Source organism: Sebastes umbrosus, chromosome 18 (genome assembly GCF_015220745.1).
Source record: "Sebastes umbrosus isolate fSebUmb1 chromosome 18, fSebUmb1.pri, whole genome shotgun sequence".
NCBI lineage: Eukaryota > Metazoa > Chordata > Actinopteri > Perciformes > Sebastidae > Sebastes > Sebastes umbrosus.
Window position 1 is genome coordinate 5,582,480 of NC_051286.1, and position 21,829 is coordinate 5,604,308.

Genomic DNA, 21,829 nt, shown 5'->3' on the forward strand with positions numbered 1-21,829 from the left:
TGTGAATTCTCATGAGTATACATGTTGGATTTGACTAGTTTTGATCTCTCTGTTAACGCCAGAGTAGCCCTGTTTGGGATGCTTTCCATTAAGGCTGAACCGGATGCTTTGAAACTTCAATTGTTGCCATGGTAATCGACGTCTAAATCACTATTTGAATGCAGCGTTTTTAAAACATTTGTATTATTATATATGCATTGTCCCAAAAATCCCAAATAGCCTGTGAAAGTAGAGCTGCAAGGATTAATCGATTAGTTGTCAACTATTAAATTATTAACTATTTTGATAATCAATTAATCGGTTTGAGTAATTTTTTAAGGAAAAAAGGTAAATATTCTCTGATTCCAGCTTCTTAAATGTGAATATTTTCTGGTTTCTTTACTCCTCTGTAACAGTAAACTGAATATCTTAGAGCTGTGGACAAAACAAGACATTTGAGGACGTCATGTTGGGCACTGATCGATATTTTTCAACATTTTTTGACAATTTAAAGACCAAACAACTAATCGATTAATTGAAAAAATAATCGACAGATTAATCTAAAATGAAAATAATCGTTAATTGCAGCCCTAAATGAAATAAGGAATAGTAATCCCACATTATTCATTATGCATCAACATTGCTGTTGGTGCGACGCTGTCCCGGGTACTGAAACGGAGCGGAGGAGATAAGCCAGGTCTTTTATTTTATATGTTGGCATGGGCAACAGTCTATTTATTAATTAATTTATTTATAGGCCTACATATGAGCAAATTCATTTTATTGCTGTAATATATTTGATGTTATTGCACATTTTGTAGCCGTTTTTGTTTAAAAAAGAAAAAGGGAAAATCCTTGAAGTCTGACAATAAATGTAAAGTAAACTACAATATAAGTAAATATATCATCACCCTTTCGAAGCTTTGAATATTCTCGTATATTTGTCACCGAAGCCCCAAAAATGGTATTCAAGACAGCCGTGCTTTCCATTATGTAAAACCTGGGGAAGTAGTTGTTCCTTGTCGGAGGTGGGGAAGTTAACCACAAATGCATTTGCCAAAACATCAGCACAAATGTGAGATTGATGCCTTAACGGAAGTGTTTTCAAACAGTGTGTTTCAGTTTTACAAGAGAAAACACTTCAAGGATGAAGAGTAAATGGTTGGTTTGGCAAATTAACGTCTGGTTAACCTTCTCGTCTCCGATTAAGTGCACAGCAGCTTCCCTGAGCTTTTCTATGGGAAGCATTCAGGGCTGTCTCTAACACAGTGGATGACACGGTCCCAAACACCTGAGATGCTTTTAGGTAAAATGGGTGATTCATCTTTTCTCTGCTGCAGTGAGTCACACAATTTCAAGTATGGTGTGAAATCATTTTCTTTATGGACAAATGTTGAAATTCCTGTATTGTTAAATTTGATTTTTGTTGCATTTTCTTCGGCATTTATCTTTTTCAAAACACATCAGAACAGCACTAATAGAAGAATATGGTATGTCATGTGCAGTATTAACTGAACAACATGGGAAAGTGGATCTTTTTTGTTTCTTTGACTCGTAACTCTGTTATCAAAATGAGAAATCAACCTGGCCTCTCTGTGTGTAAGAGAGCAGTCTTGCCCATTGGCGCACCACTAATGATGTGCAAAGCTGCTGGATCTGATCTAAGGCCTCCCCTGGAGCTCAGCTGCTGTCAGTCATGCCGCGGGACTCGACTGGCAAAGCCGGCACAATGGCCGTCTGTGCCTCATTAGGGCTAAAGTGCTCTGGGGGGGATGGACGGGGCTGGATGAGGATGAAATCTGAGGCTCACAGCACCCATCAGAGGACCGGGGCGGAAAGGAGAGGACAGAGCAGGCGGGGAGGGAATAAAGGAGCACATTAGATTGAATATTTTCCGATTGGTCATAAGAAGAGAATACCGTATATTTCAGGGAGGAGGACCACTGGGAGTTAGACAGCACTAATGGGCTCCCTCTGCTTTTCTTCTGAACATACTTGACGGCGTTAGCCATGGCTAACCGGCCAATTAGACAGCAGGGGAATCACTTGAGCTCAGAGCAGACCTGTTGTGTCCTCACTGGTTGACAGATCTTCTCTGTCGAGAGACACACTCTTTGATCTTCTGAGACATCGGTCCTTTTCTGGGATAAAACATATCATCCCTTTGCACAAGAGGATCTTGTCCGTGGGAATTTGCCTAAACTGAGCCATGCAGGCATTTCCCGTTCCCCTGCCTTATTGAGTACGGTCTTTTTAATGCTTTCCGTGTGTCCACTCCCACCCCGGAAATCTCAGCTATATCTGGCCCACTCACCATTCTTTATCTTCTCCTCCCACATTTTTTTCCTTGCAGATTCCACAGGACTTTTGGTTGGCCCTGATTTATATCTCAAGGCTTGTGTTTTGTTGGTCTCTCCTGACGTGACTGGAGGGGGCGGGGAGGTCAAACTCATCGCTCAAAGCTCTCCACCGATCGCTTTTAAGTTTCTCTTAAAGAGTGCGTTGAGGGTTATGATTACCACTTTCCTTGGCCAGTCTGCTTGAGGAGCATTCATGGAAATAATTAGGTTATATGTCTAGCTTCTCATTCCCCTCCTCCCAAAACAAAAGCCTTTTATTGAAATGATCGCAACTTTAAAGGGAGCGGCATCTACCTACGCATTTATTCCCAGAGGTACAAAAGAACATTTAATCAAAGACAGGAGGTTTTTGTAAAGCTGATGGTTCTTCTCATCCCCACCCAGCTTCACTTGGTATGACAACAATAACTACACATTCACTGCTGTTTTTTTAAAAATTGTGCTGTCAAGTTCGATACTACTCTTTTGCTCAAAAATAACAGATGCAGTGATGAAGAACTGCCCTCTCAAGAAAAGGCACTCTTGTACTCTCTTGTGTTTGGTTTCATAATGTAGTTTTAAAGCCCAGATAAGTGTCTTTTGTACAAAAAACACACTCTGATTAGTTATCTATGGGGTTTTCTGTCATTTATGAGGTGTAATTCTGTGCGGTATTAGCAGCCGTTTGAAATATCTTTCAATGTGAGAACCCAAATCGCAGCCTAATATTAAAGTTGCACCTTTTCCAAATATTTTTTTATTGATTCTCAACCATGATTCCGGTCAACCTGTTATTACAACCCTCAGTTCGCACTCTTTTGTTCAGCATGCTGTTTTTTTAAAGGCAGAGTGTGTAACAATTAAGGGGATCTATTGGCAGTAATGTAATATAATATTTATAAGTATGTTTTCTTAAGTGAATAATCACCAGAAAATAAGAATTATTGTGTTTTCGTTACCTTAAAATGAGCTGTTTATATCTACAGAGGGAGTGGGTCCTCTTCACGGAGCCAGCCGTCATGTTTCTACAGTAGCCCAGAACGGACAAACCAAACACTGTGTTAACTTTTCCTGCTTGGACCGGAGTCGATATGGTTACTTGCTCCGGAGTTAACCCTCGTCACTCCACTCAGCCGCCAGAAAAACAAGACACAGGAAACCTCTGTTGGTCTTGAGGAGCTGCAACATTTATTTCTGCAACTTTAATCTATTAAAGGGACAGTGTGTAGGATTTGGTGGCATCTAGTGGTGTGGTTGCAGATTGCAACCAGTTGAATACCCCTTCGCACACTCCTCCCTTTCCAACACTACTGTAACGTGAGCCACCGAGTGCAAAACCGTGGTAACGCCGTTTGCCTCTCTCAGAGGTCATCCTCACCATAATAACACTACTTTATAGCGACGGAAGTCAAACGGCGACTGGCGGTACAACGGTTTGCTCTCTGCGGCTCACGTTACCGCAGTTTCACAAGCGTGTCGGAGAACTACGACGGTCTTCAGGTAACGTAAAATCATGAACCAGTGAAACATGGCAGACTCCGTGAAAAGGACCACTCCCTGTGTAGATATGAAGGGCTCATTCTAAGCTAACAAAAACACAACGATTCTTAGTTTGAGGTGATTATACACTCATGAAACATATTATATTCCATTTCTGCTAATAGTTCCCCCGAAATGTTACACACTGGACCTTTTAATTTAGATACTCTGCAGATAAATCGATGTTGAAACCATAAATTGCAGCCCTTTACTATGAAATTTTAAAACTATTTACCTTTTTAGTTCGACCCTCATTAGATTCTGCTTCCAGTGCTGACTTCTGTCGGCTTATGTATTATTCTGCACACACACACACTCATTTTTGGCAGCTTGTCAAGCTCCCACTTTGAACCAGCTGGTATTGATGGCATATTTATTACATCTAATCCCTTTGTGATAATGGTGGAGCGTCACAGCAGGTATGAGAAATGCAGAGCTTCGTCGGTGGAGAAGTCATTAATCTCAAGTCTGTCTTCAGACTTTGTTTTCCCAGAAGGTGTGCGTCCCTTCAGCCTGTGTTATCTCTGAGTTTGTGCACCATCAAAGCTTTCTGCTCATTTTCATGGCATAAAGTCCCTAATATGTTAAAGTTACAAGATAATTAGCCTCTGTTTCCAGTCGCAGTGATTGGGATACTTAACCTTTGGAAGCGTAGCAGGGCTGCAGTTGCTCATTAGGACATCAGTTCTTCCTGCTTTATTCTTCACCACTTGGTATTTTGTGTTAAAGAGCAGCAGGCAGCCAGCAAAGTGTAATTGGGTTTGCAAGAGGTGTGTAATGAAGCCATCAGATTACTAAATAGTCAATATATATTTTTTTCTTTTATACAGTCAAGTCATGTACAATGTGAGCGAGCTCACAGCAGCACGCCTCACTAGAGAAGCCCACCCCCGTCGAACTAATCAACCAGAAAACAAAATGATGCAGTAGACTTAATGCTGAAACAGTCAGTCGATTAATTAAAGGGGTTGATTGGAATGGAACAATTAAGGTAATTGGCTAATTATTCAAGTTGTTTCTTAAGAAAAAAATGACAAACATTTGCTGCGTTCAGTTTCTCAAATATGACGATTTGCTGCCTTTTTTATTTAGATTATTGTAAACTAAATATCTTTGGACTGTTTTTCCGACAAAAGAAGATTTCAAGGCGTCTCCTTGGGCTCTAAGAAAGTTTAATGGCCATTTTCACTTCCGACATCTTTAAATAACTGGTTAATTTAATTGAAAAAGTTATCAGTTCAACCCTCATCCTACCAAATGGGGTCCCCACAGACTCCAGAGCTCTATTTTTTTCATTTCTCACAGATGTTTTATACTATCATTATTTGATGATTGTTGATTAGTTGATAGTTGATTTAATTGTTAAGACTTTGTACCGCCTGTCAGTGTTTCTGACTCGCTAGATTTAGTGACCTTTGGAGCTATAGTAGTGCTGCTAGCTACTTTCAGTGGAAAAGAGTTGACAACACGGGGCTGGGTTTTTCAGTTGCATCATTTTTAAAATGTAGCGTACTAGGGGTGAGGAAATGTTCCCAGCGGTTAATAAACTTGTGAAAACACCGGTGTTACCGATTACACCGGCCATTTTACAAGAAAAGATGACGCTCAATATGTGTAGCACACTTACTTTGATCTTTATGGTAAATGGACTAGCACTTTTCTAGTCTTCCAACCAGTCAAAGCTCAGACACAAAGCCACACGATCGGTGAAGATCAAAGTAAACGCACTACACATATTGAGCGTCATCTTTTCTTGTAAAATGTCCGGTGTAATCGGTAACACTGGTGTTGTCACAAGTTTATTAACCGGTGGGAAAATGTCCTTACCGCTGCTTTAGGGCGTGGCCACCTTGTGTTTGACAGGTCGCCACCAGTCTGTGAGTTGTCCGTGTTTTCGTCTCTGAACTTTAACTCTTCCACAGTGTATTTTCAGTTCATTAAAGTTAATTATAACCTTTTTGATCGTCTAAAAATGTCTTATTCAGCGTTCGGTTGTATTTAACTCCACCCTCTCGTGTCACTTCTGGTTGCAAAGATGGCGATGGCCGAAATACCGAAGTTGAGGCTTTAAAACAGCAGTCCACGAACCAATGGGTGACGTCACGGCGACTACATCCACTTCTTAAATACAGTCTATGGCGATCACGCCTCTAATGTTTGAGTCCATATGTGTGAAAGATGGTTTAAAACCGTAAAATTACACTACTGTGTTAAATGGCCTACACCTCTGGGGTTATGCAGCTAATATTGCTGAACACACAATACATTTATATGGAAATAACGATTGTGTTTTGAAAATCCATATAATTTTCAGAGCAGCAGAAATGACAAAACACAAATCCCAGTAAATGACGGTGTTAACAAAGCAGTTGGATAAAGATCTCTCAGCAGTGAATGTTCACTGTTGTTACAGTTGAAAATTATTCTGGAGGATAACACAAAGGCAACAATGGCGCCTGTGTTTTTTGGGCGTGGCCCATTATTTCAGCTCGTCTTTGGGAACCAACAGAAGGGAGGATCAAGGATTTTGCCAGTTTGCTGTCCCTCATTTGAAATTGCCAAATCATGTCTGCCAGCTCAGTGATCAGCCGACTCCGTTGATCAAACAATAAACATTTGGTAGGACACTTTGCTTGCACTCGTGCCTCTCCGGACTATTTTGTCACCAAACCTGTGTATTTTGCTATCTAAAATTCCCCAAAAAGACATATGGAGGTTCAACTTCATCCCAATTAGTTTAATTAGAAAGTGTTTGGCCCTTATTTATATAACTGCAACTTTTCTAAATGTAACTAATAAACAAACTGACATACCAATATCTCATCTCTACTTTAATTCAACCCCAATCAGATGGAAACATTGCTTCATATGCCACATATTAGGCCAGTTTTTCTAAATTGAGCAGCTCATGCAGAGAAGGGTGATTGCTTAAAATTGTAATTAGTTTTCAAATGATTTGGATGACTCTTCGTCCAGATGGGGCGCTTATAGTATATTATAGCAGATCAGCTCATATGGAATGAGAGCTGTTAACAGATTAATTTCTACAGCCGACACCTCCAGAGAACATTATACCTGAAAGTAGAAAATTTGAGTTCACACCTGAAATGTGCACTTGTTATTTGAAACATATTCCCCATCCGCCGTGGTATTTCTGAGAGTGGAGGTGGAGGGTGTCTAACGGGAAGTCTAAAAGGTGAAGTGTACGGGTCTTAATGTCTGTGCTTCATGCTCCAGCGACCTGGCACACCTGTGAGCATAATGTAGAGGAAGAGCAGAGACAAATTAATGCTCATATCGTGACCCCATGCTGGTAACTGGCCTGTTTTGACAGCTATTTTAACAGTCTAACAGTCACTGCGCTCAGGTTTCTGAATCCCCCAGTCGAGTGCACTGGTGGATGAAAAAGTAATTTTCCAGCAGTATCCTGTCTGAGTTTCTCTGTTGGTTCTATTTAATTATACTGAAGCCAAAACAGGGAAATATACAGAATATGATGGACAAAATAACAGTGAAACCCTTGCAGTGTAATGCAGTCTAATCCAATAACACCAACAAGAAATAGATTGTAGAACTACTTCAAAAGGGTTGCATTTTTTTTAACCAAAAGAATTTTTAAAGTTGCTAATGATGACAACGATACAAGCTGTCATACTTTCCTCAAACTTGCTGTCACTATTTACTTTTATTACACGGCTTTGTTGAATACTCGATTCTGATTGGTCAATCTCTGTGTTCTACGGCCAGTTGAGTGAAGCAGCACGTCCCCTAGTGTCCTCGCTGGACCTGGTGAACATGTACCGCTGGATTTTACATTGTAGACGTGACCACTGACTGATTTGTATAACAATTTAGCCACAAATTCACAGACTGAATGTACACGGTCCTGCTATATACTCGGTTTTGACCGAGTTTTGTTGAAACGACGGCTTCAAAATGTGTTCATATGTATGCCTTTAAAACAAACAAATAAATAAATAAATAGACTGTAGCCTTTGCCAACATATAAAATCAAAGACCTGGCTTTGTTCAGACTATCTATGGATCTCCTCCGCTCTGTTTCAGTACCCGGGACAGCGCCGCACCTACATAAGCATCATCTACACACAACAAGCAGCGTTATCAGTCAGAGAATAACTATTAATAATTGATGTTGATACATAATAAATTATGTCTATTCCTTATTTCATGGGCTATTTTGGATTTGTTTGGGGTAATGCATCCGATATATTAAAAAAACAGCAAAGAAAAAAAGTATTTGAATACCGATTTGGATGTCGATTACCATGGCAACCGTCGAAGCCCGGGTCAGCTTCAGTCCTCTCGGTACATTATTTCATTGTTATATTCCTGCACAAGTTGAATTTGTAGGGAGAATGTGGAAATTATTTTCTTGTTTTGTTTGCTTCTAAGTCTTTATCTCACCTGCAAAGGCTGGCCGTGGATTAGTTGAGCTCCGTGCTCATGCAAACAAATCACCTAACCACTGGTGATGTATGCAGTTTGAAGATAGAGTAATCTCCTACAAGTAAAGGCTTTTTGTGTTGGTGCAAGGCAACCAGGGACGACTGTAATAGGAAAAAAAAAGACAATTTGTTTGCAGTTCATTGAAAGAAACATTTTATTCTCATGGCCCTGAATAGTTCAGTTAGTATTTGTGAACCTAAGAAACTATACTTTTCTAGTATCTCAATCCTCCGGCTGTAAAAGAGAGTAGGTAAAAGTAGGTAGATGTGTATATTTGTTGCCGAGCAGTCACGTTGTTAAAAAAAAAAAAAAGAAGTTTTTGTTTGCAATGATGGTTCCCACAAAGCTCAGCTAGATAAAAGGAAAAGTGGTTGCTCAGGTAATGTGTTGTAATTAGCAGGTATCTGTTTGGAGATCTTTCTTCTCTTGTCGGACGTAAATAAAAGCTCTTACGGCTTCACTTTTTTATTATAATTTGAATTGAAAACAACCAATTTGCACATTAGAGATACGTAAACAGTATTTGTTGTTCTGTTGTTTGCCGAGTCGAACCCGCATCTTAAGTGTGATTACCATATTACGTCCTCCAAATAAATTAATTATAGGCAGCTTTGTTTGTCTGAAGGAATGAGATTTAAGCAGAGAAGTGCTTGATGTATTAATTAAGTGTCACAACAAGGGTCAAAATAGTTGATGACAATCCCAAAGAAAACAGTTCAATATGGTATGATCGAAATATAAACAAATCTGCATGTATAATCAAATACACACAAAATGCTTCTCCCCTCTATTTTTTTTCTTTTACATCATGTACATGATCACTTGCAGTATTTATACATTCCAGTTCAGCTAACATACTCTCAGTAGACCAATGTTATACACAAGGTGAAGGTCCATACATCATTTTCAGTTATTAACTCCTACTTAAATGTATCCATTGTAGGGCTTGGCAATATATAGATATTATATCGATATGGTGATATGAGACTAGATAAGATTGTAATATCGTAACATGGCATCAGAGTGGTCTCTTCCTGGTTTTAAAGGCTACATTACCCTCTTAGCCATTATATCCACATTACTGATGATTTATCAAAAACCTCATTGTGTAAATATTTTGTGAATGCAGCAATAGTCAACCCTACAATATTGCCGCCCACGGCCAGTGTGGTCTGGCATATAACATAGTAATAAAAACGCCCACAGCCAACAGATTAGCTCGTCGCAGCCAGTGGGCAACCTCTGGTTCTGAAAAGTGAAGCCAATGCTGAAGTGCCTTAAACTTGCATTCTCTCTAACAGCCAGCAGGGGGCGACTCCTCTGGTTGCAAAAGAAGTCTGATTGTATAGAAGTCTATGAGAAAATGAGCCTACTTCTCACTTGAGTTTATGGTCTCAATCGCTAGTTTCAAGTCTTCTTCAATACAGCGTGATGTTCATTTAGTAGATTATGGTCCCATTTAGAGTCAAATAGACCATAAAGCAGGGGATGCTTTAAGGCGTGGCTACCTTGTGAGTGACAGGTCTCTACCATGGCGTTGTTTGGTCCGTTTTTAACATTTTCACTGTGCGTTTTCAGTTTATGAAAGTTAATTGTAACATTTTGGTCGCCTAAAAACGTCTAATTCAGCGTTCGGTTATACTTAGCTCCACTCTCTCTTGTCACTAATGGTTGCAAAATAAACCAAGATGGCGACGGCCAAAATGCCGAACTCGAGGCTACAAAACCGTAGTCCACAAACCAATGGATGATGTCACGGTGACTGCGCCCACTTTCTTATATGCAATCTATGGTAGCGGTCCATCGAGAGTCTCCCTACCACAGTGACCAGCGTGAATACAACTTGCTACCTTGTAATGAACATATTGTTTCATCCTCTCCTCCCGCAGGTACATGATGTTGATCAACGGGAAAAATGAAGTATTCATGATCGACAGAGACAACACGATCTTCCACATAGCGAACCTAGAGTTTCCTTTCCGGAAGGATCCACGTGTCCACCTATCAAATACTCTGTTGGATGGGGTGAGTTATTGTCCTTCCTAATACTACTGGTCTTTTGTTTTTGGATTGTTATGCACTGTGTCATGCCAGCTTCTCCTGTTGCTTCCTGATAATCCCATAGCTGTTTTCTCCCTTGACTGGAACTGCATGTCCCCTCCGTTTCCAACCTTGTCACACTCCAGCCCCTGCCGCTCGGTCTTGCGGATAATTGACATTGGTTGCCAAACCTTAGGTGAGAGAAAGGCATGTTTCAGTCTGACAGTAGAGCCTGTAAAAGGCAGCTGACAGGAAAATGAGCGCCCATGTCCTGGAGAAATGGCTAATCAAATTTGTACAGTTTTCTGTCACTGTTTCCTCACTGTGTTGTGTTGTAACGCTCAGCGGTGCGCTCCCCGGGGGTTACGGCGAAGGTCGCTGACTTCTCTTCACCCCATAATACCAGGCTCAGACTTTTATTGGCATGCTCGTGCTGTTGAGGTCACACAGGTCCCCCGCAGCAGGTGCACAACATGCATGAGTCATTATCACACCCCCCTAACTGAAAAACACAGCCAAGGAAATTGCTGCGTGATCATGTAGTCAGCTGAGATTTGAGTATAAAAGTCTGGCAGTGTTTTGTGTTTGATATTCCGGTACGGGAGATGACAGATAAGTTGCCTGTTTTTTGTTTTGCTCACGGCGTTGTTTTGTCGGAGTTTAGCAATTTTATGTAAAGTAGGCATGTGCTTCCTCCCGGCTTAACAGTCGCTGATTGATGCGGTGAATTTAGTTTCCTCGCTCGGGCAGGACACCTAATTGCAGCGTATTAGTGCTACTTTGAAGGAGCGATGCGGATGTGTGTTTAGATTTGCTACAAGGTTTGTTTTGACTTTGTTTATTCATCTGTTGATGCTTCTGGCTCTCAGCTCAGAGAGAGGCTGTGTGCGGAGCCAGTGTTGAAGCCCAGCTGTGTTGTCTGATATGTTTCATCTTTAGCCCAAAAGGCACTGGTCTTTGTCTTGATGTTTCTGTTCTGTGTTGTACAGTTTTTAATGAGCTTTACATCAACTTGAGTGTGCAATGTAGATTGAATTCCTGGCGGTTTCCTTTGGCCACATAAATGTATTCGTCTGCCGCTGCTGTGTGTCTGTGCAACGGTTCAGTGCACCAGATGCATAACGATGGCAGCCTCCTGGAATGACATCATTGCCTCTCCCCAACGCCTCCTACAGTGATCTGTATGACTGCCATTCACTCCTCTTTCTCCGCTCCACCGGTCTGGATTCGGCAATTTAGTGTTGATGTTTGGTCTTTTGTCCTGTCAGATGAAGTAAAATCATGTCAGCCAGTACGGATGCACATCTAAAATAATTATTTTGATTGTTAATTGTACTCGCTAATTGTAATCTGTAATCTGTAAACTAAATTCCAAAAATGCTAGTAAGTCAAGTGGTACCCTCCACCAGATGTTGTGTTCAAAATCTGCCACTGCAATTTGCGTCATTCACATATTCGCGCAAGTTGAAATATTTCAACATGTGCAAGAAATTCGCATGAGGAAAAGAATATTCTCTGTGGAAGAAACTCTGTGTATAAATATATGTGTATAAACCATACACTGTTTATGGTAAATAATACACAACATCACTGCAGTATTTATTCCTAGATGACGTTATGTTGAGTGTTGATGGTGCAGCTGTAATGTTAGCGTAGCCTGGCGATCGAACTCCATTCATAAAACGAGCGTTTTAAAAGTTGTTTGCTTGTTGTCTTGCGGACAGACCTGACAAAGCATGAATTCAGACTTTATATAAATCGGCATCATTATGTAGTTGTTTCGGCATCCTTTTGATCCATTTATTGCAATTAAATCTCAGCACAACCTGTTTATTTTGGGTTCATACCGCTGTAGCGACGTGTTGCTTGCTAGATACAGTCAATACAGCTCGGTGAAATTCACCGATTGTCGCCGGCTGATGTTAAGAAACCAGAAACGACGGCGTTTGGGTCTTCCGACGTATCTGGGATTTCCACAACATGTACACGCGAGTAACACAAGGTGAAAATTCGCGTCACGTTTGGTGTGAACGCAGCATGAGAGGGTCCATGTGAGTACGCTTGATGTAAACTTCAGCATCTGCATAAGTCTCGGGCGGCTCCTATTGTCTGCATGTCGAAGTGTTCTTGAGCGAGACACTGAACCCCAAGTGTCTGCCCTGGCGCTTTACGGCAGCCCACTGCTCGTAAAAGGTTAGGATGGGTTAAATGTAGAGGCCAAATTTCATGTATTTACCTGTATGTATACGATGATTGTAATAAAGTTTAGTTTAAGTCTGGGGCGGTCCGCATGCAGCCCAAAATTTGTGACTGCGCACGGTAGCTCCACTTTAGTCCCACCTTATCTCCACCCAGGCTTCGTCTTCATGATGTCTGAAACTAATCGGTGACACTACAATCACTACGTTGACATTTTACTACAAGTTATTATCTTTACTCCTGATTTGAAAGCAGGTTTTCATCCATATTCTAAACACACGGGATTGCTTATAAATTTAGACAAGAAGGAGCTGCCATCATCAACAACATGTCTTCTCATCTGGCTATTTTGAAAACACAGATTTTGCTGAATAAGTTCCTGGTTAAAAACCATAATTATTGTATCAGTTCAACAGGGCTGCAGCTTACCAACATGCAGCACAGATGAAACAGCAGTAGCTTAACTGTTATGTCCACACAGGCCCCGTAGAGAGAAATGCCAGACTGTGGCCACATTGTGAGGTAAATGAGATGAAAATGGGACATTAATCAGTGTACTCATCTGGCTTGACCGCTACAGCCGAGTCCCCGGAGCTCGTATGTAGCCAATCTCAATAAAAACAGCTTGATCTAGTGGACTATTTAAAAAAATCTACTTCAAAACAGGGCTGCAAGCAACATTACAGGATTTAAATCACCCAAAATAATGTCCTACTTTTTTAATCTCAAACAACATGAATGTGAATAGATCTTGTTTTTTGTATATTCCTGTCACAATAACACTACCTTGTTTGTTAATTTGGTCAATTATTAAAAGTATTTCAGTCCCCAAAATACAATTTTTATGTATTTGCAGAACCTTTCAGTGTCTTCTGACCTGCTACTCGTCTACCTGTCGGTAACAGCAGCAGAGCACCGTTAGTCACCTGAATGTTTTATAAAGGAAAAGGGAATAAAGATAGTTCTCTAAATGTAGTGCTTTGCTTTTAAATTCCTACCAGCAGGTAAAGCATCAGAGTTGCGACCCTACGTTCACTTACAATACTTCAGTGGCGGCGGCGGCATCTGCATCTCGGCTGTCTGTCACTACATCGTCTGGTTGTGTAACAGTTCTTTGAAAAGTTCTCATGTGTCTGCCGAGTGTCCTGCACCACCGCTGCACCTGACTTTCAACTTGAGAGTGTTGCATAATGGATGTGCATTGCTATTTCTGCTTCATGTCGTTCTTCACACACACACACACATACACAAACACACGCACTCACACTCATACATACACATACATAAACATGCACACTCCCACCTCCCCAATTCCTTGCAATCCTTCCCATCGCTGCAGGCATCTCCCTCTCTGAACATGCATCCCCTTGAGAGCGCTCACCTTCCTAGCGTCCCACTGTTTTCATCCTCCATAGCTACTTTCAAAGAGCAACCACAGATCATGTTCAGACCGCCCAGATTGAGGACTTCTATGTGTAAATATTTTCTACATTTTCTCTGTCTCAATTGTATATATTTATCTCAATAACAAACACTATGTATCTTTTGTGTCTTTATCTCTGCAGGAGATGATCATCGACAAGGTGAACGGTCAGCCCGTCCCCCGCTATTTGATATACGACATCATCAAATTCAACGTGAGTAGCCCCTTTGCTGACGGGTTGCCTTTCATTTGACCTATCGCTCCTGAGAAGCTGACGGATCAAGAGGTCAGACAGAATAAACAGACAGTATAAACAAGCAGAGCATTGGACGCATGGGTTATGGCAAAAATCGTAATCATGGTTATTTTGGTCAATATTGAGATCACAATTATTTAACACGATTACTCATTGACTTTGGAAACATCATGCGTTTATAAAGAACATTTTGTCGCCTACATTTTACAGTTAAATGCAAACAATTTTGTGCCTGTGATTAATTTAATCAAACACATTGATTGTACAGATATTAAGGCTGTCAATTGATTAAAATATTTCATCACGACTTTATGCAAATGTATGTATATATTTATTATTGGAAATCAATTAACAACACAAAACAATGACAAATATTGTCCAGAAACCCTCACAGGTACTGCATTTAGCATAAAAAATATGCTCAAATCATAACATGGCAAACTGCAGCCCAACAGGCAACAACAGCTGCCAGTGTGTCAGTGTGCTGAGTTGACTATGACTTGCTCCAAAACTGCATGTGATTATCATAAAGTGGGCATGTCTGTAAAGGGGAGACTCGTGGGTACCCATAGAACCCATTTACATTCACATATCTGGAGGTCAGAGGTCAAGGGACCCGTTGCCAACATCGCTGCACTGAGGACTGAAAGCGCACCGCTCGAAAGGAACAAGGGTGCGTTGGATTTATAAGACAAGACAAAACGAGAGCGTCATTGTGAAACGGAATGTGACACAACAATCATTATTAATTATGTTGATTATCTTGTTTTCATAATTGTTCGAAGCCATAATTGAAATTTGATAAATTGCACTGCCCTAGCCTGTGTGGTCTATCAGCAGCTCCTTCTGCCCTCTTCTTTTTATTTACAGTGAACAAGGGTCCTGTTCAGCAGAGGAAACTGTCATTTTTGTGGCAGCTGGTAGCATACATAATCAGAGCAAGTTGTGTGGGCTGTACTGTACGTCAGGAGGAGAAAGCATTGATGGGATTTGCTTGTCCCGAAGTCTGAAAAATCGAATTCCCGGTTGACTTCCTTTCAAGGCTCGACTACAGCAGGCAGGCAGCAGAGCCGTGCTCATCCAGGCTCTGCAGTATTTGCACAGGCATGACGGCGGTTTGTCAGTCTGCATGTTGGAGGGAAGAGCAAGACTCTGCTTGACCCCCCCAACACCCTGTCGCACACACCGAGCTTTATTAAAACCTGACCTTCGCCACAACACCGACCCATACTGAATATTCATAAGCTACGTGCTTTTACCACTAAAATTGTTTTTTGCTGAACTCCATTGACTTTATTTTGACAATCACTTAGAATAAAATTTTATTAAATATGAATCCATTATGAGAGTCGCTGTTTCGAGTCGGAGTGAACCCGATGTTCAGTCCATTACTTGCATTATAGCTGGGCAGCAGTAATTGCCCCGGTGCATCTGTACATATAAAATCAGCTTTTATGTGTAATAACATGTTTTTTTTTCTTCCTGTTACATTATTTTGCCATTTTTCATGAGAACAGCCTGAGGACAACATTAAAAGGCCGTTAATTGCTGACACATTTCCGAACAGTAAATTAATTCATCCCTTCGACCAATCTGCGTGCTGCTAATGGCAAGCAGGCAGGCGCGGAGACAAATGAGCCTACGGTTTGCCCTTAGCCAGCCTCCGCTGTCTTACTGATAAAAAGTTGATGAATACCTCGAAACGAAGGGAAAGGAGGGGGGGTGGTTACTTTGGACATTATGTTTGTCTGTCGCCTTCTTTTCTCCATCGATCGCGAGGATCAAACAAGCAAGCGGATCAATAAAGGCTCCGGCGGCGAGGGGAACGTCTTTGTAAGATGGTGCAGAGGTTAGCAGCTCCACATGACTCCCCCCCCCGCCCGAGCCATCAGTAAAGCGCTGCCGCATTGATCCTCGCCGGCCATTATTAGCCTTCTCCATTATCGGTGGCGGGCTGCTCCTTGGCACCGAGGCTCCATCCTGAGACGGTGGATGGAAATGCAGCGGGAGGGGAAAGAACACGCCACCTGCTAGGCCCGTGGCCCACCGTGACTCCTCGCTTGTTTGGAAAGCACAGCACTGGGATCCTTTTGATTAGAGCGTGATGAGAAGTGTGTGTCCTCTCGCCGTGATGGCTGATTTAGCCGCGAGTGAAGGGTCAGAGTTTACTCTGGATAAATGAATGTCAGCATATACTGTGCTGTTCACGGCAGAGCAATTGATATTCTTAGTCAGTGTGATTATGTTGAGAGTACTGACGTGTACAGTACCTCTCCAACCATGTAACTGATTGACCCTGACTATTACCCCGAGTCATGGATTGAATCTATTTCTGCTCTCGCTGCAAAGTTTACAAAAGCCTTTTTTTCCCCCTCTTCTAGGAACGTTGTCGCTGCCTGTCAGTCACTGTCAGCTCCCCCACAGTGGGGGAACTGACAAGATGTGATGAAAGCACGACAACAATTACATATAGGTCCTTAATTTTGACATTACTGTGGAAAGCTATTATCTTGAAATAAAACTGTGTAGGTTTTAAACTCGACATCACCGTCTACGCCCTGACACTTTGATTGACCTCGTTATGTTTCATCTCGGCAAAAATAATCCCGCTTTAGATGCAGAATTAGGCAAGATAAATTGGCTTAATCAGATTAACGGCCGTGCAGTTAGGAGCGCTTATGAAATTCACAGCAGAAAAAAGAAAAACCTTATCTGTGGAGGTATGGGGTGACTTCAGCCCTGTTTACTTCCACTTGAGAAGTTTGTCTGCAGGTACAGTCTGTAGCTCTGCAGGGCTTTCCACCCTAAGAATAGTCCCTGGGCTGAATCACTCCTGTCAAATCGACGGCAGCATCTCTCTGATGACGCACTGGTACTGGTGGTAAGGTTTTATTGGTCTCAAGCCAGTAAAAGCCACTAGTAGCTAACAATGACTTAACGGTTAAACTCAGTCTCTTTTATTTGCTCATAAATCGCAACGAATGCAAGCCGCTCTGCTGGAACTTTCATCTGCATTTAGCCTGTGATTATGACATCACTCCATCTTCATTTCCATGTTTAACATGTGGTGTAACATGTGGATATTCATTAAGGAAGGAAGGTCGTTATCATGGGGATCAAATGTAGCTGAGGGGGCAGTAATGCTCTCTATTTGATAACCATGATAGTCTGGAAATTCAACACAGTTGCACTGCATTTTCTATAGAATACTAATGTACTTTGTAGGGATGTGACGGTGAGGAAATTTTCCCACCAGTTAATAAACTTGTGTTACCGATTACACCGGACATTTTACAAGAAAAGATGACGCTCAATATATTAGGGATGCATCTATCGATTAGTTTAGTAATCAAATAAAAATACTTTTGCTCTTAAAATGAACAACTAATTGGTTTCCTTTTTAGAAATATCTACATTTCCATTGCTTAAATTGCATACAATAATATTTTCTGTTAAACTAAACCAATTTAGTGCATTTAAGTGCCACATTAGGTTCTGGGTTTTAAATAAAACATTTTCTGAACTGCAAACAAATAAGAAAAAAAATTACAATTTGTGCTGCACACACCGACTGTGACCGCTCAGTCCACGACGATAGCAATCCTGACGGTGCATACACTTCTATCAAACAGAAGTGCAAATAAAGAGTAAGAAAAAAAGATATTATTATTATATTATAAACAGAAAAATATGTATTTGCTTGACCTATAAAAACAGTAAGATATTACACATCAAATATTGCGCGTTAAGATGTAACGGCTCTATATACACAAGTCAAAAATAAATACAGCAATAAAAATGTACAAAGGAATAACTACGGTGCAGTTAGAATGTAAATATCTGTATTTCTATATATACATACAAAAACGAAATTAAATGGGTTTTTATCTCTATATAAAAAGTAAAACGTTGGTAGGGGAAGTTCGCAAGTTATGTAATCGGTGTATGCCTGATCACCGTGTAACACCGACTACCGCGGCAAGCCTATTGCTTAGTTATCAACCCCTACCACCACTGGCTGCTCTTGCCTGTTATTTAGCTCAGCTCAGAATATTTCATGTTGTTTTATTGGATTAATTATAAGGGGATGATGAAATATATTCAGTGTTTGAAATAAAAATAGTCATGAATCTAAAATTATGTTGAAGATTTTTTTTCTATTTCCTTCTGAAACAGAACAACAGTGATCTGACGGCTCATTGCTGTGTGTGTGTGTAAAATGCATTTTTTGTGCTGTTTTTGAACTCAATCTGAGACTGAGAGGTAAACCCTACTGGGTATTAAAGTGATTCATGAAGGAGCAGGAACGGCAGGCTTCAGGAGCTCTTACAATATAACTTCTACTATTGTCACAAAGTGTGGCCTACGACCTGCCAGTCTACTTTTGTAGACACAAATAAAGTCCTGTCCAAAGTCAGAGACCAGATAATTAAGACTAGGTGTGAGGGGGAAATAGATACAGCTTAGTATCGCAATTTTTTCGTGGCAATATTATATTATCGATACATGGATGTCAAGTATCGATCTTTTATTATATAAAATATTAACCTCTTGACAATCTGATGGCTGCTAATCCGCTATTCTGTCTTTCAGAGGTATAGCAGACTCAGTCTTAAAGATAGAGTAACGATACTGGTATCATATTATGTTAGCTTGTTGGGAAGAACGCTGAAGAACGCTAAATAACGCTCCAAAGTTGCGCTAAATTTTGACGAGGAAAAGCTTGTGTGTTGTGGTGAAAAGGGAGCTGAGCCCCACCCCTCACCTATGGTCATGAGCTTTGGGTAGTGACCCAAAGCGTGAATGATATCGCGGATACAAGTGGCCGAAATAGCTTCCTTCGTAGGGTGGCTGGGCTCAGCTTTAGAGATAGGATGAGGAGCTCAGACATCCGAAGGGAGCTCGGAGTAGAGACACTGCTCCTTCGCGTCGAAAGGGGCCAGCTGAGGTGGTTCGGGCATTTGATCGGGATGCCTCCTGGACGCCTTTCCGGGCACGTCCAACTGGTAAGAGGCCTCGGGGCAGACCCAGAACACGCTTGAGGGATTACATATCTCGTCTGGCCCGGGAACGCCTCGGGGTACCACAGGAAGAGCTGGAACGAAAACTGTATCTTATTATACAAAACAGATGTTGACAAAAAAAGGTAATAAATCACAATATATCACAATATGTCTTCTTGTAATACACAAAATATCGCAAAATGTTTAAAATTGCAATAAGATCGTATCGTATCGTGAGGCCTCTGGTGACTCCCACTCCTAATTAAGACCCTAGCTCATAATGTTAGGCACTAAGGGGGAAGATGATGGAAAGAGATGGAGGCTCTCCTGTCAGTAAGGTCTGGAACAAACCTGAGATTTAGATCTAGAAAAAAAAAACCTGCATTATGTCTTTGGAACAGCCCTGAATGTATATAATGACAAGATCTTCAGGCTTTAGAGGAAGGCTGCTGCGTTCAGACTGCTCAACACCAAGAATTAAGAAACATAGAGAATAAATAAACATAAGAAAAGTGCTCTCTAATTTTCCTTTTATTGGATCTGCCTCAAGCTACTGCTCATGTGTTGGCTTGAGCTCCATGATGCAAACAAATATGTGGTTCTAAACAGTTTTAGGCCAAAACAGCCTAGAAGCCTCTCTTTTTGTTAGCAACAACCCGGGGGGGGAAGCTGCACATTAAGCTTCTGTTGAGTGGTCCCAACACTGATTTTGTCACCTGCGTATCAAGCGTAAAATTTATTCCAAATCATCCCAGACAGCCACACAGCTTTTAGCAGTATTCCCAGGCAGCACTGTCAGATTTCTTTTTTTAAGATGTTTTTTATTTTTGCTGTATTCTTGAGGGCATCCATCAGCCTCTCCAGCCTCACGCTGAAGAAGACTTTATTTCTGATTCTGCAGTTCTCTGGTGTTTTAACATTTAATGAGAGTTTATATATAGATTCTTTATGCACTCAGTTCAATGTAGCCATAAAAGGGGGGTTATATAAGTAATGCAACCTTGTTGGACATGAATACAATCGTTGGCTCTTTCCATTTATAATGAATGCATCTGTAGATTAACGTTATATAATATATAATGTTTAATATTTTAAGAATCTCCAGAATGCTGCATATAAACTCATAACTGTATGTTGAGAAGAACCAGCGTCACACATTTATTGTTATTGGTAGAATATGTTTGTCTTTTATGCTGGCTGAGATTTTTAGGGTTGCAACTAACGATTATTGCCATTATCTATTAATTTGCTGATTAGTTGCTTGATGAGTTGTTTGACTTTAAACATCAGAAAATAGTGGAAAAATGCTCATCACTAGAGCCCAAGTTGAAATATTGAAATATTTTTAAGTTTATTATCATAGAAAACTAAGAGACCAATAAATACTTATATCAGAGTAGATGGAACCGTTGTGTTTTTGACATTTTTGCTTAAAAATAGAGGCTATAAAACATAAGAAATCAGTAGAGAATGTCTTCCACAATTGTTCTCCACATTGCTTGTTTTGTTTGACTAACAGTCCAAAACCCAAAGAATGTCAGTTTACTCTCACAGTTTAACTAGGGAATCGTTTTAAAACCGTTTCTCACCAGTGCGATGCAAAAATGTGGTGCGGAAAATTTGAATGTGGATTTTTGACATTGACAACTATGCACGCCGTGTTAGGTGCTAATTATCCACATTGCCGTTTTCCCATTTTCATCAATGAGTTTCTTCCTAAATAATGCCGTGTCCACTCCATACAACAAAAACCTATCCAGACAGAGAATGTCTAACGTTAACTACACAATCCATTAACTAATCGGACCCTAAATGTGATGCTAACACTAACATTAGCTGTTGTGGCTAGCCCCGTTCTATGACCAACAAGTGCATATCAGCTCCATTACCATCTTCATCATATCCTAGCTACTAGGCGATCTCAAACCATATATTGTCCTGTATTTGGTTGTTGAGGTAGTCGTGTTTGTCGTACATTGGGTGTTGAGAAGGGGACGGCCCGTTGTTATTCCAAAACACCAATCGTCCGAAAAATGTCCCATTGGACCAAAAAAAGGCCATTTATCCAGCAGTCCGTTACCCCGAAAATTGTTCCAAAATACTAACTCTCCGTGCAGCAAACAGAAGCACATGGTTAATTATTTTGCAGATTGACAAAGATATTTTTATGACATCAGTTGGAAGAAAGGATTTAATTGGTTAAACATATATTTCTGCAGACGGAAATCCACCGAAATCGAGGTCCGCCGGAATATTTTTTCCCGCGTACGAATGTACTGCAGGGGTGTGAAAGTATTCATAAGAACCCATTGTTTCATCCGTAGAGGATTGTATAACTAGACCGACTTTGAAATGTGAGCTTTACAGTACATGTGTAGTATTTGGAGACTATATAGGCAGAGATGTCCTGAGGTGATCTGCACTATCAGTATCAGAGCAGACCAAAGCGTTTCTTTGTAGATTGGTATCAGTTATATCAAAAGCCTGATATATTGCTGTTGCTTGTCAAAAATGGTGCATTGTGCTCTGTCGAGGCACTGGCTCTGGGTTAACTCAAACTCCCAGGGATGACAGTAAGTCAAAG

The 21,829-nt window shown here is 40.8% G+C and overlaps 1 protein-coding gene across 3 annotated transcripts in view; it reads left to right on the forward strand.

Annotated features, from left to right (window-relative positions):
- The window catches only part of rngtt (RNA guanylyltransferase and 5'-phosphatase), a 111,026-nt gene that overhangs the window by 24,297 nt on the left and 64,900 nt on the right, over positions 1 to 21,829 (forward strand). For all 3 annotated transcript variants that reach the window (XM_037750819.1, XM_037750820.1, XM_037750821.1), the window contains 2 exons: positions 10,214 to 10,349; positions 14,129 to 14,200. In XM_037750819.1, the coding sequence (XP_037606747.1) occupies positions 10,214 to 10,349; positions 14,129 to 14,200 (208 nt within the window). The remainder of the gene's footprint in view (positions 1 to 10,213; positions 10,350 to 14,128; positions 14,201 to 21,829) is intronic.